The 18,031-nt window shown below is 37.4% G+C and overlaps 1 protein-coding gene across 1 annotated transcript; it reads left to right on the top strand.

The window, feature by feature from the left end:
• The first annotated feature begins 8,453 nt into the window (after positions 1 to 8,453).
• On the top strand, positions 8,454 to 14,217 carry LOC132548548 (kelch-like protein 13). The gene is made up of 3 exons (XM_060212410.1): positions 8,454 to 8,565; positions 11,422 to 11,664; positions 12,239 to 14,217. The coding sequence occupies exons 2-3, from the start codon at positions 11,508 to 11,510 to the stop codon at positions 13,885 to 13,887; spliced, it is 1,806 nt and encodes a 601-aa protein (XP_060068393.1). The 5' UTR covers positions 8,454 to 8,565; positions 11,422 to 11,507; the 3' UTR covers positions 13,888 to 14,217.
• Positions 14,218 to 18,031: the final 3,814 nt, after the last annotated feature.

The raw sequence follows: 18,031 nt of genomic DNA, 5'->3' as shown, positions 1-18,031 counted from the left end.
CGCTGTGGTACTTCCGGTGGTCTTGCAATTTGCAGTCGACCATGTTTTCTTCCATGTATGATAAATATCCAATACATTTGACTGTTCCAGTTTATATTCTTTTCGAGTTATTCGAATATGTAAATGTCTTTAACGTGAAATCCGTTTTCGACAGGTGACAGTATTACTAAGGTGTATAACTGCGATAATATATGTTTGCAATAGATGTGACGTCACTTTAAGAAGTAGAGTTGTTTGTGTTACGCTAAAGTTAGAGTTTGGCCTAGATCAATCTCTTCTCAATCAAGAAATGTCTTTCCTTAGTAAGATGAAAAATACTAATACACAAATTGTTAAAAGCTCTGTGGGAACATTTGAAGCGGAACCACAGTTAATTACTATGTACCGTCACGCGGTGTATTACTATCGGTGTGGTTGTATACATGTACTTATATAATGTCAATATCATGTCTGAAGCGTGTCAAAAGACACACACGGGGAAAAGACGATGTGACATTCTTCACACAAGATGAAAAGGTGGAATGCTACAATTTACTAGCATTTGTCTATTTCAGGTTCCAAATTCACAGCTTCATGTCAAACACTAATATTATCCAGGACATATTTAGTAGTTAAACCATTTATGTACATTAATGCTGCGCTTAAGGTTCGAGTTTTGCCATGGTCGATCCCTACAAATCAAAAATGATCTTACACAAAGTAACATGAACAAAATATAATATTACCAACGTAATGTGAAAAAAGGTTTGTGTAACTCCTAACTAACACACAAATTTCCTTAACAAACCACTCCATGTTCCTAACTAACACACAAATTTCCTTAACAAACCACTCCATGTTCCTAACTAACACACATATGTCCTTGACAAACCACTCCGTGTTCCTAACTAACACACATACGTCCTTAACAAACCACTCCATGTTCCTAACTAACACACACGTGTCCTTAACAAACCACTCCATGTTCCTAACTAACACAAACATGTCCTTAACAAACCACTCCATGTTCCTAACTAACACAAACATGTCCTTGACAAACCACTCCGTGTTCCTAACTAACGCACACATGTCCTTGACAAACCACTCCATGTTCCTAACTAACGCAAACATGTCCTTGACAAACCATTCCATGTTCCTAACTAACGCACACATGTCCTTGACAAACCACTCCATGTTCCTAACTAACGCACACATGTCCTTGACAAACCACTCCGTGTTCCTAACTAACACACATATGTCCTTGACAAACCACTCCGTGTTCCTAACTAACACACATATGTCCTTGACAAACCACTCCGTGTTCCTAACTAACACACGTATGTCCTTGACAAACCACTCCATGTTTCTGACTAACACACATATATCCTTGACAAACCACTCAATGTTCCTAACACACACACACATGTCTTTGACGAATCACTCCATGCCCCTAACTAACACACAAATTTCCTTGACGAACCACTCCATGCCCTTACTAACACACAAATTTCCTTGACGAACCACTCCATGCCCCTTACTAACACACATATTTTCGCGTTCTGAGAGACGATGATCGAAATCAGGTCAGTTTGATACTAGCTGGTTACAAAATAATTTCACCCGATTTTTTCATCCCCAATAGAAAGAAAACATGCCAAAAGTAGTTTAACACTTTTTATATGACGTATGGTATTGAAAAGAGGTCTCCTCTGTTTCCAACTCGGCATATAATAATCAGGGAAGAAAAAAAACTTACAGAATAATGAAATGACTGTATCACTTGTAATTCTATGATATTATTCTGTCTACAAGCGTGTTAATGTGTATCATCATGATTCTGTCGAGTCTACACCATAGTACTTTAGCCAGCATAACTTTGACCCAGCTTTCATGTATTCTGTTTCGTAGATAATTCAAGTTTGAATTCGACGTATAAATGAATTAAATGTGCTATTGTGACTGTTGAATCGGAACCACTGCTGATTACTATGTACTATCACGCTGTGTACAAGAGACAAGCGTTTATCGTCCGTGTGGTTGTATACATGTAATTAAATAAAGTCAATATCGTGTCTAAAACTTGTCAAAAGACTCTCACGGGACAGAGACGATAAGTCCGCATTTTTCACACCAGATAAAAAAGTATTAGTATTCATTAGCATTTGTCTATGTCGGGCTCTTAATTCACAGCTTCGTGTCAAAACACTAACACTGTCTGGGGCGTGTTTAGAGAGCAGTTAACGGTGGTCCTATCTATGCGAAATACCATATACAAATGTACATGTATTTATTTGTTTATTTCGCACGACATTTGTATTCAAGAATTCAAAGTGTTTAGCAATTTTATTACACGGAAACTTTTTAGATTTATAAGCAATTGGAGCAACGATCGTTTCACATTCTCATGATTGTAATGCGTCAATTCTATATAAAGTTATGAAAAAAAATTGTGTGGAGTAGGGGGGTGGGGTGGGGGTGACTGGGGGGTTTCCCTTGAAATAGTGTTGCGCGGCAAAACACAAGTCCTTTCATAGATGTTTATTAGCACGATTGGTGACTAAGATTGCTCATTAAAATATGAACTTTTAAATTCAACGCTCTTGTTGATAATAGATATATATACATATATGCGTTTCGCATACCAAAGAATTGCACCAAATCACAGCCGTTTTTATTTCGTGTTACATAGTAACAATTTAGGAAAATAATGTATTGCTTCGCTTAATAAGTAAACAAAATATTAAAGTTTTCTTTAGAAGGGTGTTTTACTTCAGACATCGCCACGTTACCGAACGAACCGGAAGTAATGCCATCTACAAATTTAGGTCAAACCCTGTCGTGCCACGCTCTCAAAATGAGAACTTGGAGAAATCACAAGGTAAACGTACGCGTATCGTACACATCACGTCACCAAAGGAAATTGAATATGTTTGTATGGTGTCATGGCGACGGCCATCACACTTATGCAAAGCCTTCACCAACTGCCATCTGTTGAAACCCTTTCTCGTCAGCTGTCGATATCTATGGTAATATTGGCAAGGGAGGCAGGGAATTGAAAGCATCACGCTTGGTAAACAGATTAGTGGAACAGCCAATTTGACCTTGCTGATTGCGTTACAAGTAAAGTTTTGGTGGGATTATTAGCAGAGCTAGTAATAAAACCTAGGCCATTGTGATGATAAGGAATATGATATGAAGTAGGAAGAACCATTGCATTACCGACGAATGATTAAACAGTAGTTTGTCTTTGAAAGACGGAATAATTTGTATATAGGATTTCTATTGTTATCACGCAAGCCTATCTCTATCTGTGGGCAGGAAATACAATAGTATCTGCAGAAAATTATCTTATTATCACACGAATTCAACTGAACACACTTTATTGCTTCATGATAAGGAAATACCGGTTTCATTTTAAAGTTTAATTTAAGCTCTCTATTCTTAAAATGTTCCTTTTTCTGCCCACATTTGTAGTTGTACTAGAAGATTGGTTTATCTTTGCACCAACACAAGTTCAATCATCCTGTCACGGCATTGTTATTTAACTGGAAGAGAAGTAATTCCAACCAAACAAGAATCGGACTCAGGACATTTTTTCTCTGAGAGTTAAAGAAAAGATACTGATACAGGGGTTTTGGCAGTATGTACAATGCACGAGAAATGTACTTGATATGATGTATAAAACGTACCCAATCACCAGGGGTGTTACAAATATTTCCCATATAATACGAAATGGCGGAAAAGGCGGAAAGTGTGACGTCATGCTTCGAAAGGTTACTTGAAATGAGGGGTTACATAAGAATATAACCATGCAGGGACTGATGGAAAAACGGAACCGAAAACAGATGTTAAAGAATATTTAGAAAATTCATCAACTCCATGGGTTGAATATTCAAAAGGCCATCTATGTCTTCTTTAGACTTGCCCTAATCATTCTTATGATCTTTTGACAGTCTTACATTGGTGTGGAGTCCATTCCAGACCGAGTCACTTCCAGACCGAGTCATCTCCAGACCGAGTCACCTTCAGACTGAGTCACCCCCAGACCGATATAGAAAGACTGTTTGATCGTCAGAACAGTCTATGTGGAGACACGTGTTAACTTTCTATATACCACCTATAAAATCGAATCCCAAAGAAACTTTGCTATTAGTAGAAAGCTATCGATTGTCCGTGAATGCAGTCAATGAAAACTGAAACGCATCACACAATTTGTCTCCGTATTGAACGTTTATTCGCTCTGTGCAGCACTTCTACCGGGAGTGTCGTTCCGGTTCACCCTAGGATTTTAATCATTTTGTATCTCAAAGCTTATCGCTTGATGATTTTTATGACAGGAATATCATTTTACAAAATTAACAAGCAAAATTATAATATAAAGGTGAACACCATTATTTCTTAAAACAAAGGATGCTTCTTGAAATGAACACTTTCACAGATATAAAAAAAACTGTTTTCAGACCTCATATGTCCCTATGAAACAAATGGATTTCGGTGCAGTATGTAGATTAATTAAGGTGAAATTATCACCATTTTACACTATCCAGTTTTGAACTAATGAAATAACTTCATCTTTGAGTTCAAATAGTGATTTACATTTTAAATGATTATGCCCTAAAAATAGTACCAATATTTACAACAAGCGGAAGTCGGAACAACCATAACAGGCTCCGAATCATTTTATATCGCATATGAAATTATCAGAATTTTTAAAACCTCACGCTTCAATGTCCAAACATACAGATGTAGATACCATTGATAGATCATGGTCTTTTGAATTGCCTGTCCAAATCATACAAATTAACCTGAATGCGACAATGTTAATGCAAGAGGATCTCACGAATTACCTCCCTTCATAAAACGTAAAAATGGATTTCAAGACTGATTAATAACATATATTTCCTTGTATGTAAGCTTATACTTTCTCGTGTCAACACGGTCTACGACACACCAACAGACATGAAAGTCATGAGGTAGTGACGATATCGTTTGATAAAATATCAAGATAATTAGCCTATTTTTTGTTACTTTAATCAATTTGTTAATGTAAAAGGATAGCTTTTTTCTTAAACAAAATCTTGATATAGAATCATACCATCGTTCAGATCCAATATCTTCAAATTCAGATATCACATTTTACTACACCATGTTTTAAAGGGAAAGTGCTCTGATATAAACAACAAACAGTTGCCATTTTGTCGTTACGTGACGTCACTGTTATATTAAGCCTTAAATCAACTACGACTAAGAAACGATATGCCAACAAAACAAAAAAAATCATGGATACGTTTAAAAAGGGTCATCGCGATTTTGTATTAGCTAATAATTTGTGTGTTTAAATTAACACCCAGGCTGCTTCAGTAATTTGACAGAATGGGTCTAGAGTTGTGACAATAATATATTGTGTTTGGGGTCAGCAGTAATAAAACAAGAGAGGTGCTTAAATGAATGAAGTGGATCGGGCACAAAGTGCTGTACATACACTTTCGTTGATGATGAACATTTCCTGAAAGACAGTAACAAGGCCAGCGCTCTTTATGTACTAAACTCAAACGTACTGATGGTCCTATCTAAATTTGGATACGATTCAGGATCAGATTTAGCAGTTGTCTTGTTCTAACTGATGCTCTATGTATCTGTATAACGAAGGTTGTATCGACCTATCCGGAGTGGTTTCACGGTTCTTAACAAGATGCTTGAAACCACGGGCCGCACTTTATTGTCGAGATTCATCCCATATTTCACCATATTTTACCCTAGCTGCTTCAGACAATATTTGATGGGCCTCCTGCATGCTGTTCATTGGGGTAATCACCAGCATGAGACTCCCTTTAATATGGCCCTGACTGATCACGGGGAGATAAAACAGAGTAGGTAGGACTGTTTTCATAGCAGTCCACCATCCCTACATTGAATACATTGGCTCGTACTTCCCTCTGGACCATGTGTCTTCGGTCTACAGTTGAGGCTGGTCCCCATCTAGCTGTTGGTGTTGCTCCTAACCCTGTTGTTCCCACAGCTACATTGCCAACAATGTCTGCGTGTCTAAGACGCGACTCTGCATTTTTCACTGCCTGTGATGCCGACTACTTCTTCCCTGCTCTGTTATTGACCTTCACTGCTCGTACCTTCTCATCTTTGCTGTCTCTAAGCATGAGGAATTGTCTAACCTTGGTGACCTTAAATTCCTCTGCTATTGACGTCAGCGGCAGCTGGAGCTTTGTTCCTGAGCTATATAACCCCACACTGCTGAAGCTTCGAGGGTCCGATAGCTATCTCCTGAGACAACTGCTTACTTTGCGCTCCATCGCTTCCACTTTTGTCAATGGTACGTCGTACACCAATAAAGGCCATAGTACACGAGGTAGAATTCCATGCTGACAGATCCAGGCCTTGTATTTTCCTGGCAGACCACATCTGTCTACTGATACTAGCCACTTCTCAAGCTGTTCCAATGTATCATTGGCATTCTTGGTGTCGTTCAAAGTATCATCAAAATACTTTCCCAGGCATTTGACTGGCTTCTCGGAGACTGTTGGAATAATGTCCTCTCCAATCTTGAATACCTCTCTACATACTACGTTGTATATGATAGCTGACATTCCCTCTATCTTCCTGTCTACCCCTCCTGCTGATGATGCAGCCAGAATGGCATCCACGTCTTCGTCAAACGTCTTCCATTCTGCCTTGCTAGCCGTTACTTGGTGGCCACTTGATCGTTCCTTTCCTGCCGCTATGATCAGGTCCCTGTCTAGGTTGATCTATGACTGGTGCTTGTTGGCCATGATCTTCCTCTAAGACCTCACTGGGTGTGTCCTCTTCATTGACTGGCTCATGGACGCTGTAGTCGCTGCGGTTTGAGTCCTGGACTACCTCCTCCTCCGTCTCATCAGGTTGCCCTGTTCATGTTTTACTGCCAAATCTCTTTAGAATGACAAAAATTATCTGTTCAATATGAAATTTTTTAACGAATATATGAACTCAACTAGTGATGTTCTGCTACCTATATGTGTTTTTTTTAAAAACAAAGTTTATATTCAGGTATTTACCTCATTCTTGGTCATACCAAAAATAGAGGAGATCCAAGTCTACGTAAAAATTATCGACCCATTACAATACTTAGCTGTAGTGTAAGCTATTCACCCCTGGTCGATAGTCTACATGTCAGAAAACGCGTTTTTGTAGTTTTATATACCTAACTAAAGCTTTGTTGGGCGAACTGGGTTCCGACTTATCTTATAGGTGTATTGATCAGGAAAATGCTTTCACATTATTTCGCAAATGTATCAAAATTTTAGGTCATATGTGGAGCATATCGGTAATGAATCCAAACGTTTTTACTGTCATTCCGATAAGTAAAAAAATTAGGTTCTAGTATATGCAGATGATAGCTTTTTCTTTTTCTTTTCCTTTTTATCGGAAAATGACACAGAAACGCAGAAATTGTAAGTATATACAACAAAGACTGTTTTTGGCTCAAGGTGTCGTAGATGACCTAAAATCTATTTATTTGATAACGCTCTTGAGATGTCTGATTGCTATAAATACCTTAATTTGACTTTTTTTCTGAAAATAATTCCTTATTATAATTTATTATCTTGGGAACGTATTTAAGGTCAAGATACTACAGCAATGCTCTTTATAAAATCAAGTATTCGCAAATCTCAAGTTGCGAATCAATTGCCATACCAAAAAATTGATCAAACAGTTGTATCGATATTTTTATACGGCTGTAAGATCTGTGGTTTTGAAAATTGTTCTGTTACTGTAAAACGTCACGCAGAGTTTAATGGTTTACAGTTTAAGTCGTATAATTAGTTTCTGCCTTTGACTGATGATTGATAATCAAATAAAGAAAACTACCTTTTATTTTTTGCCAAAACGTCTGAAAAGCATCTTCATGAAGTATTTTACAGGCAACAATCGATTTCCTATTGAAAATGAAAAAAATGGGGAAAACTTTCCCAGGGAAGAATGTATCTTTCCACCATGTGATAAATTATCAAATGGTGACGAATACCACTACGTTTTGAATGTGACTTTTTAGTTATGAAACGTGTAAGTTTATTTCCAGATGCAATCAGCGGTTACCAAATCATGTATTATATATATTTTTTTTTGTGAGTCTCATATAAAGCAAAGTCAAACCGAGACCTTCATAAGTTATCTGGTTTATTAGGCCTTAATTTGGTGTGAACCTAAATGCAAAGTGCGCAAGATTTTTTTTTTCCTTGTCTTTTTATGTAACTCAACAACATTTTTTCATGGGATTTTTTTTCAGATTTTATATTTGTGTTTCATTGCTTTTTTCACACCATGTTTAGCTACAGAAAACGTGGGCCAAGGTGTACGTGGAAAAACAAAGGGAAACAACTTGTATTGCGACGCAAAATCGAAACAGGAAGTTAATGTTTATATGGTTGGTGCGCATGCGTCCACCTAATAACACAAGATGTCATTTCCGCAGGTACTCGCATCGGTCATCATGGTATCGTGAGTATTTGAGGAACACTTTGACGCTGTATCATGAACTCCTGTGAGATGAACAGTTAGGAGTGTCTTCTAGCGACTCACATCTTCCTCAATGTAAGTTAACGGGACCAACCGACTTTTAAATGCGTAGAAACCAACCATATTGTTTGCCATAACTCTTATGCATTTACCAAAACAAAAATCGGTCTCGATGCAGTGGTACGTCAAGAATTAATATAGTGATGATTCACAGGATGTAGCTCTATCTTTAGATCGCAATTTTATGTTGACTGTAGTTTGTACGTGATGTAGTTGACGAATAGCAACGGTACATAATTTATACACACCTACCACACTTTTATGTTTTATCACAACAACTAAATTTTATGGATCCCTATTTATCGAATTCAATCTACGTTTAATAAATCCAACACAGAAGAATGGTTGAACAGATTTTAATGGGGCGATATTGTTATGAAGATAAACTTTTTGACATATTTCGTCTGCCACTGCACAAATTTTGCAATTTTTAAATGACTATCTAACAGGAAGTTTGGTTCAATAAATTTTGGAATTCCAGAATTTCTTATTTAGCCCAGATAACAATGTAAACAATCTGTCGTCAGTCAAAGGCATGTTTAATTTCTCCATCAACAGAAGCTATCTAGCAGATAATCTGACTATCTAAAAGGTAGTTTCTACCTACTCTCTCTTTCATGCCTGCTGTTTCATTTCCTCTCCTATAGGTTACCAAATCATACAAAGAAAACATTATTTATTATAATTAATTTAATGCAGTTTCTTCACTGAAAGAAGCAGACAATATAGCATTTGTGTAGTGATACTACCATTAAAATTGGTCAGGTGTGACAACTGTCTGTTGAATGGATGTGGGAATAATTCAGGAATTCATGAAGGAACTGTGATATATATCAGTGTGAGGAATGCAAGTTTCTGGGTATTTGAGTTATAATGGTTGAAGTAGTTCCTGATTAGATGACAAAGAATATATAAGGACAAGTTTCAGAACATTTTGTTTAGTTTTGTAATGTCGTTGGAGTAAAAGTTTTTATAACAAAGCCAGTAGAATATTAAGATGTGATGTTTCAATGACTATACACTGTCACCTACATGAGCAGAGTCCCGCACTTCTATGACCAAGTGTTAAACAAAGTGTAGCCAAATTGACTACAGTACATTATACCAACTTGTGTACTTTTTCTCTTTAAATTTTGACCATCTCGCACTATTTTCTACCTTAATGAGCATAGGATTATGCAGTCCAGCCCAAAAATTTAGTAGATTCCTAACCATCTCATACACTATGTACATAGTACAAAGTTTCAGTGTGAAGTGGAAAGTTGTTGGAATGGAATTGATAAAAACTGGTAAAACTGGTACAGGTAATTCAATGTGGCAGTCCTAGGTTTGATTCATATTTACTTTCTTCTGTCACATATTATCATGTAACAGTTAAATTCAAATTCAGAGAAATATAATTTAACACTAAGATCCACAAACTGGAATCCTTAACAAGTCAACAACTTTGCTACTTGATAACTGGTCAACAACAATCATTCAAAAGTCCAGGTCACTTCTATACAGTATATTCTCCCTCCTTGAAGGTCTCCTCCTCTCCTCATATTAACTTGCCATAACTTTCTGATATAGCCACACTTGGAAAAAGTCCTCTTAAATCTATTACAATTTCAGTAGAAGTACTAGTATATGCTGTAAAATTGTTCTATATTAAGTCCACCTGATCACTATGAATCATATAGGTTGTATGTTAACCACAAGTGCACCTTTTAAGGTAAACTTATTGATCTCTTTCCATACATCAGTCCTTGTTGCTTTCACCAAATATGTAACGTACACCTGCCATGTTTTGTATAAGGTTTATTAGTACATCTACAGATGGCAGTAGTGTTTACAGTCAGTGAAATTATGTCACTTGCTCCTACATATGTAGAGTTATTGCTCTTTCCTGTTCCAGATATTAACAATACTTGTAAAATAGTTAACGAAGACCAAATTACTGTCAATTGATTGTATCTCAACACAGTTTCCGTTATGGATAAATGTACTAATAACACATTCATGTTCTTACTGATGAATCACATTTGTATACAAATACTATAGATGTAAGATTTTCAGTTAAGGCTTGATAAAGCAAACAGTTTTTTGTATCGCAATATATTGCTATATTCAGAGGGATATTGTGATATATCAGGGCTCTCGATCTGCCAGATTTGGGGCCGATATTCGGTTCCATTCCCAATGCAAAATAGTATCTTTTTTTCCCAATTTAGACCCCAAGTTTTCCCAATTCTAAGGAAAACACAATTATTTTTCCCAATTCTAAGGGCCCCGGGCCCCAGTCCCAAAATGGGGTGTGAGAGCCCTGTATATCTTGTGGATCAAACATGTATATCAGGGCTCTTGATCTGCCAGATTTGGGGTCGATATTCGGCCCCATTCCCAATGCAAATAGTATCTTTTTTTCCCAATTTAGACCCCAAGTTTTCCCAATTCTAAGGAAAACACCATTATTTTCCCCAATTCTAAGGGCCCCAGGCCCCGGTCCCAAAATGGGATGTGAGAGCCCTGTATATCTTGTGGATCAAACATGTATATAAGAGAGCACTAGCTTAATGTAATGCAATGATGTACACAAAGATACATGATTTTGAATTTGTGTAACACCACACAGGTTAAAGAACCTATAATGGACTTCAATCAAATTGCTCTACAAAATTATCAAAATCATGTGGCTAAATTACCAAAACAGGTGTAGAGATGCTGCAATATATTGCAGTACTGTATATTGTCACTAGACCAATATAGTGATATATTGATTATTTTGGTATTTTTTGGTAATTTATGCATATGTATATTGATACACGTAAGTCCTAATGAAATGATTAAATGATGAAGGTAATTTTGTTTTAATGACTGTTTGACCTGTAGGTTGAGGAAGTGTATGTGACATGGTGATGTACAGCTGGAAAGTGACCAGGCGTCAATCAAGACAAGAAACTCTGTAGACTTCCGAGATGGCTGGTGCAGAAGAGTTCCAGGAGCTGCAGAGTAGTAGCAGCAATGAGGCGTGTCGCATGGAAGAGCGACCAGAGCATGGGATGAAGATTCTTCAGGGTCTTCACAAGCTCAAAAATGACAAGATTCTGTGTGATGTCACACTCATCGCAGAAGGTAGTTTTGTTACTGTAGATTTTTGTGTCAGATTTCTATAAATACTTGCCGTTACAGTTTTGTTATTTCAGAAGGAAACATCATTTCTTGAGATTAATGTATTTATTCAACTATAATTTTCCCATGCCTTTTGGTAAGCTCATTCATTTTGTAAATATTGTTCCTTAGAATTATCACAGATTGTTACCATTATCTGTGCTCAGCTAGCGTTGATGTGTTGGTATACTAGAGGATAGTGAGACTGATCCCTAGCCTATTCCAAATAAACCACTTTCATAAATTTGAGAGATAACATTAAGAAGAATGTGCAAACCAATTGTATGTCATCTGCTTCAACTATGGTGCAATGGTATATACAAAGGCTTCAAATTGACTTCAGTATAGTGATGGACAAAATTTGAACATAACATGACTATAAATGATTCAAATAAAGGGTTTTGTTTATGAAGGGAAACTACATTGACACCAGTTTTCTTGGTGTTATAAAACATGGGTGATTTGGTCAGTAATGTTTTTGAAATAAGATACAGGTTTATATAAGGTAATCTATTGTATAATGTTTATCATTTTTCAGGTCACAGATTTGATGCTCATCGTGTCATTTTGGTATCCTGCTCAGACTATTTTCGGTCAATGTTCACGAGTGGGATGCGGGAAAGCACACAAAGGGAGATTGAACTAAAGGGCATTACAAGTAAAGGCCTTGACAAAACTCTTGAGGTCATTTATACCTCCACAACCACCTTGGAGGGTGACGACATCTTTGATGTGATTGCTGCAGCTACACATTTACAGGTGACACCAGTGATTGAATTCTGTGAGAGGAACTTCCTTAGTGGTATGACCACTAGTAATTTCTATGATTTTATCAACACAGCCAAACTCTATAGTATGAATAATGCTTTGAAGCAGATAGACGTGTTCATAGCAAGGAATCTCATGCAGATCTCAAAGGAGGGAACACTGCACCTTCTCACCTACGATCAGATGATCAACTGTCTGAATAGTGACCGTCTGTGTCTGCGTGAGATAGACATTTTCCACATCACCTGGGAGTGGTTCCTGCTGAATAGTAACCAGGACGATCAGGCTATACAGCTGATGAAGCTGATTCGTTTCCCCCTAATCAATCCAGCTGATCTAGTGCAGCACGTCCAGCGAGTAGACATGATGATGAGTCATACAGAACTTAGGCAGATGGTACTAGCTGCTCTCAACTACCATGTGGTGCCCCACTCACAGCCCCTGGAAGCAAGCTATAGCGTACACCTGCGCTCCTTTGTAGAACGTCTTGCTAGTATTGGGGGACGGGAGATCCACCCCAATCCATGTCTACATGATGAAATACTGGTCTTTGATTCCAAAATCACCTCTAATAGTTTACTGAACAGAACAGAAATTGCATCATTACCAAGTGCTCTTAGTCACATGCAGGTGGTGGTGTTCAACAACTTCCTGTACGTTTTAGGGGGCTGTACTACACAGTGTGCCCATGGAGAGTCAGCAGTCAATTCTGTTCTACGGTATGACCCTCGTTTTGATAATTGGTTTCAAGTATGTCCAATGATGAACAAGAGAGCCTATTTCTTTGCGGGAGCACTACATAACAGGATATATGCTGTAGGGGGAAAGTTCAAGGATGGTAGTTTGGCGACTGCAGAATGTTACAACCCTGGAGATAATACGTGGGAGATGATCGCACCTATGCCCATGTCGTATCATGCCCATGCTGGTGCTGTTTATGGGACCCACATTTACATATCTGGGGGCTACAGTGGTAATCATTTCACTCCTGACATGCAGCGATATGACCCCTCCACCAATCAGTGGGAAGACATGGCTTCTATGTTGACACCACGTGGCTGGCACGTCATGTGTGCAACTCAATACAAACTGTATGTGTTTGGTGGCTGTAACCTCAATGTGAACCAGCAGGCACAACCAGTGATGCAGTCTGAATGTTATGACCCATCCACAGACCAGTGGACTATAATCGCCCCCTTGTCCATCTCCCACAAAGAGGCTTCATGTGTGGTTTACAATGATCAGATATATGTACTCGGGGGTTACAATGTACAGACAAAAACCGGACAGAAACTTGTTTCACGATTTGACCTGTACACGGGTATCTGGGAAACTGTTGGGGCATTACCCAGAAGTCTAACAGGAGTGGGCTACTGTACCCTTAAACTACCTGCCTACAATCTTGATGATTCTGATTAAGTAGTCATTATAAGCCATACGTTTATCAAAAGTTGAAAACAATATACACGTTATGTGTGCTTTGATTGTTATTGTACACACCCAAGTGTTCGTATTGTATGGATTCTCAGTCGGTGTGCACAGTGACAGCTTTAAGACAGAGAGAGGGTTAAACGAGGAACTACAAATACATGTAGCTAATGGCCGTACCACTGGCAGTATGGGGACGTTCACTTCCAACTGTAGGATTGATACATATAAATATGTCCACTTATTTGAGTAGATCAGAAAAGTAAAATGGGTACTGTATACAGTTTTATTATTTCATTTGTTATTTTCACAATTTCTGAAAGTGTTAAGTTTTTTGTTTCAGAATGGTTGAGTATATATTGTATTGTAAATACAAAAAATACCTTTTCACTGTTTTGAAATCAACATTCTTTGCCCCCCCCCCCCCCCCCAAAAAAAATGCCATGTGAAAGACTGTATACAGTATTTAAGATCAGAATACAGTAAAATTTAAGACACCTTCACATTAGATGTATGATGGTACAGTGATTTTTTCAAGCTCAGATATTTGAGTTCGGGACTCATAATTTTCATCTGGAACTACTTCAAAGTCCAAAGACCCTCTATACCTCCTATTAATGGGACTCATCAAAATTTTGGAAATGGTGTTCTGGATTCCCTTAACAAAATCCTACAAAAAGACAAGAAACTTGAGATAGACATATATACACTAGGTATTACAGCAAAGGTGGTACAAAATTTTACATTATTAATTTGTACTGGTATGTGGGTAAGGTACGGATAAAAGTTGAGCCATATATTGTTATGTATATGTATTGTATGCCAGTAGGTTTTTATTTGCTTCTCCTGTTGGTGTAAAGGTGGGTCAGAATGTGTATACATGTGATGACAAAAGAGTTCTGTTTGTGGGTGAGCAGTTTGTTACAGGATAGAAATTCTTTCAGTCATTTGTTAATGATAACATTATCAGAATTAGCTAGTTTGGTATAGATAATAATATTTATAAAGCTTGTTTGAAATTATAATGATGTATTAAACATGGAATCAAACATGTCTTGTATTACACTGACAGTCCAAAACTACAATAAACAGGTTTGGGATGTTTATAATGTACACAAATGATACAGACTCCTTTTTACTTCGAATGTTTAATGATAATACACAGCTAGTATTTATGATATCAGACTTGTTTGGGACTTCATCGTAGCTTAGTTAACATTAACAGAATCTGACCAGATACCATTTACAGTAATTTGTTTTACATCACACACCGATTAGTTAGACAAAATGTTCACTAAATATCTCATCACATTTACATTTTTACTTTATGAGTTTTATAAATACCTTAGTATTATGTACGCTTACCTTTCCAAATAAATGTACATATAGATGTGAAACTTTAAATATTACTATTTTTCTATTTATGAATTTCCTAGTTCTGTATGTCCTACACACCACATACTGGTATATCAGTTACTGGTGAACATGTTGCTTTGTAATAAGCACGTGTATGTGTAAGACTTTTTCTGCTGATTCCATCTTTTTCCTTTTACAAGGTAGGTAGTAAGTAAATGTACAAGATGTTAGGTGTTTATGTAACAAAATGAGGTACAGTTGGCACTGTGTTATATTATAAATATTGTGTGCATGCTCAACAAATCTCAACAATAATCAGTTTTTTGCATGTTTCATTGTTGAAAGGCATGCAGACTTCTTTGATTTATAAACCATTATTAGAAACAGAAAAGTTAAAAACTTACACAAGTATGGTCTTTTGTTTTGAAAATAATAACTATATTAGTAATAATTGTAAATATGTACTTGTGTACAAGAATTAATTAGTGCATCTGAAGTAATATGTTGATACTATTTGGGATTGTCTCCCTTGTATGAATGTTACGTGTCAACTAATGTTAAAAGAATCTGTTGGGTTGTTCAGTCCTATGTCTTCTTCCTCAGATTACCTATTCAGTCATACGATACTCCTTGGCCCAGCTTGGTGGTATGATTCTTCACCCAGCTGTTCAGTTGTGTGATACTCCTTGGCTCAGCTGTTCGGTTGTATGATACTTTTCTACCCAGCTGTTAAGTTGTATGATACTTCTCTACCCAGCTGTTAAGTTGTATGATACTTCTCTACCCAGCTGTTCAGTTGTGTGATACTTCTCCACCCAGCTGTTATGTTGTGTGATACTTCTCCACCCAGCTGTTAAGTTGTATGATACTTCGCTACCCAGCTGTTAAGTTGTATAATACTTCTCTACCCAGCTGTTCAGTTGTGTGATACTTCTCCACCCAGCTGTTATGTTGTGTTATACTTCTCCACCCAGCTGTTAAGTTGTATGATACTTTGCTACCCAGCTGTTAAGTTGTATAATACTTCTCTACCCAGCTGTTAAGTTGTGTGATACTTCTCCACCCAGCTGTTAAGTTGTGTGATACTTCTCCTCCCAGCTGTTAAGTTGTGTGATACTTCTCCTCCCAGCTGTTAAGTTGTGTGATACTTCTCCTCCCAGCTGTTAAGTTGTGTGATACTTCTCTACCCGGCTGGTACACTTTTACCAAGCTGTTCAGTATAATGTGCTACTCCTCATCCCAGCTATTCAGTAGTAAGTTATTACAAGGCCCAGCTATTGAATAGAAAGTTAATCCTCGGCCCAGCTGTACAGTAGTATGATACTCATTGTCCCAGCTGGTTAGTGGGGTACTTTTCTTGGCTAAGCTGTTTGGTGGTGTGATCCTTGTTGGCCAGTCTATTCAGTAATGTTGTACTCTTGGTGCAGCTGTTCAGTAGTAACTTATTCCTTGGCCCAGCTGTTCAGTAGTAACTTATTCCTTGGCCCAGCTGTTCAGTAGTAACTTATTCCTTGGCACAGCTGTTCAGTAATGTGATACTCGTTGGCCTAGGTGTTCAGTGGTGTTATTTTCTTGGCCCAGCTGTTCAGTGGTGTTATTTTCTTGGCCAGCTGTTCAGTGGTGTGATACTCCTCGGCCCAGCTGTTCAGTGGTGTGATTTCTTGGCCCAGCTGTTCAGTGGTGTTATTTTCTTGGCCCAGCTGTTCAGTGGTGTTATTTTCTTGGCCCAGCTGTTCAGTAATGTGATACTCCTCGGCCTAGCTGTTCAGTGGTGTTATTTTCTTGGCCCAGCTGTTCAGTAATGTGATACTCCTCGGCCTAGCTGTTCAGTGGTGTTATTTTCTTGGCCCAGCTGTTCAGTGGTGTGATTTTCTTGGCCCAGCTGTTCAGTGGTGTGATACTCTTTGGCCCAGCTGTTCAGTAGTTATTCCTAGTAGTATGTCACTTCTATATCATGCAGTTCAATTGCAGGTAATTTTTCTTTCCTTCTAGGAAGTTGGAACTTCAGTCCTGCATATAGGAATTCAACATATCAATATGTATGAATTTTCTGAAGTAAAAAAAAAAATCAGATGTTTTATTACTCAATCGTCAGTCGTGTTTAATAATCAGGAGGTATGTAGGTCAATCATCTCACAGGTGTGTTATCGATGTCACCTGTGTTTTATACAGACACTTGTTCTGGTTTTTAATCCTACTATGTATTTTCCCAAAAAAGTTTAAACAAAGTTATGTGATTTTCTAGATATTTTGATTTTAAATACTGTTTTTCATGACTTCATTTTCAATATAATTGTCACTGTTCATCAAGATTGTATGAAGAGGTTAGTTTTACCTATATTTCAGTTATGGTTTTTTGCATGTGAAAAACATAAGCTTTCTCTCAGTATGTAGTTTTGCTACTGTAGAATTGATCATATGTTATGTTTTATTCAGACATGAAATGTTGGACAATGCAGTTTATGTTATAACTTTAGTGTAAGCTGATCGGTACAGGTTGGGAAAAATCCTCAAAAATACATGTACTGATCGTATACAAGTCTTTGTTGTCGTAGTAAAATGCTTGTTGACGATTATGTTCTCAACAGCAAAATTTGTCCTTTTGAAGACATTAAATGTCATTGCAGTGTTCAGTGTTTAAAATCAGAATGTCAAGGCAATACTAGCTTCTAACCAGATCTGGACTGTTTGATATGAAGTCATAACTATCTGGTTGTGTATCGACAAGTTCACATTTAATTAATTTCAGAATACATTTATCATGGTGATGTGTATCTAG

This window comes from Ylistrum balloti, unplaced genomic scaffold (assembly GCF_031769215.1).
Source record: "Ylistrum balloti isolate Yb309-2 unplaced genomic scaffold, AGI_CSIRO_Ybal_v1 Utg370018, whole genome shotgun sequence".
Taxonomy (NCBI): domain Eukaryota; kingdom Metazoa; phylum Mollusca; class Bivalvia; order Pectinida; family Pectinidae; genus Ylistrum; species Ylistrum balloti.
This window is presented reverse-complemented; position numbering and strand designations above follow the sequence as displayed.

Bases quoted from the DNA above. Each gene is read 5' to 3' on its own strand.
- LOC132548548 (XM_060212410.1), top strand. From the start codon at position 11,508: ATGGCTGGTGCAGAAGAGTTCCAGGAGCTGCAGAGTAGTAGCAGCAAT. The intron at 11,665-12,238 runs GTAGTTTTGTTA...ATCATTTTTCAG, and splicing joins TGTCACACTCATCGCAGAAG to GTCACAGATTTGATGCTCAT.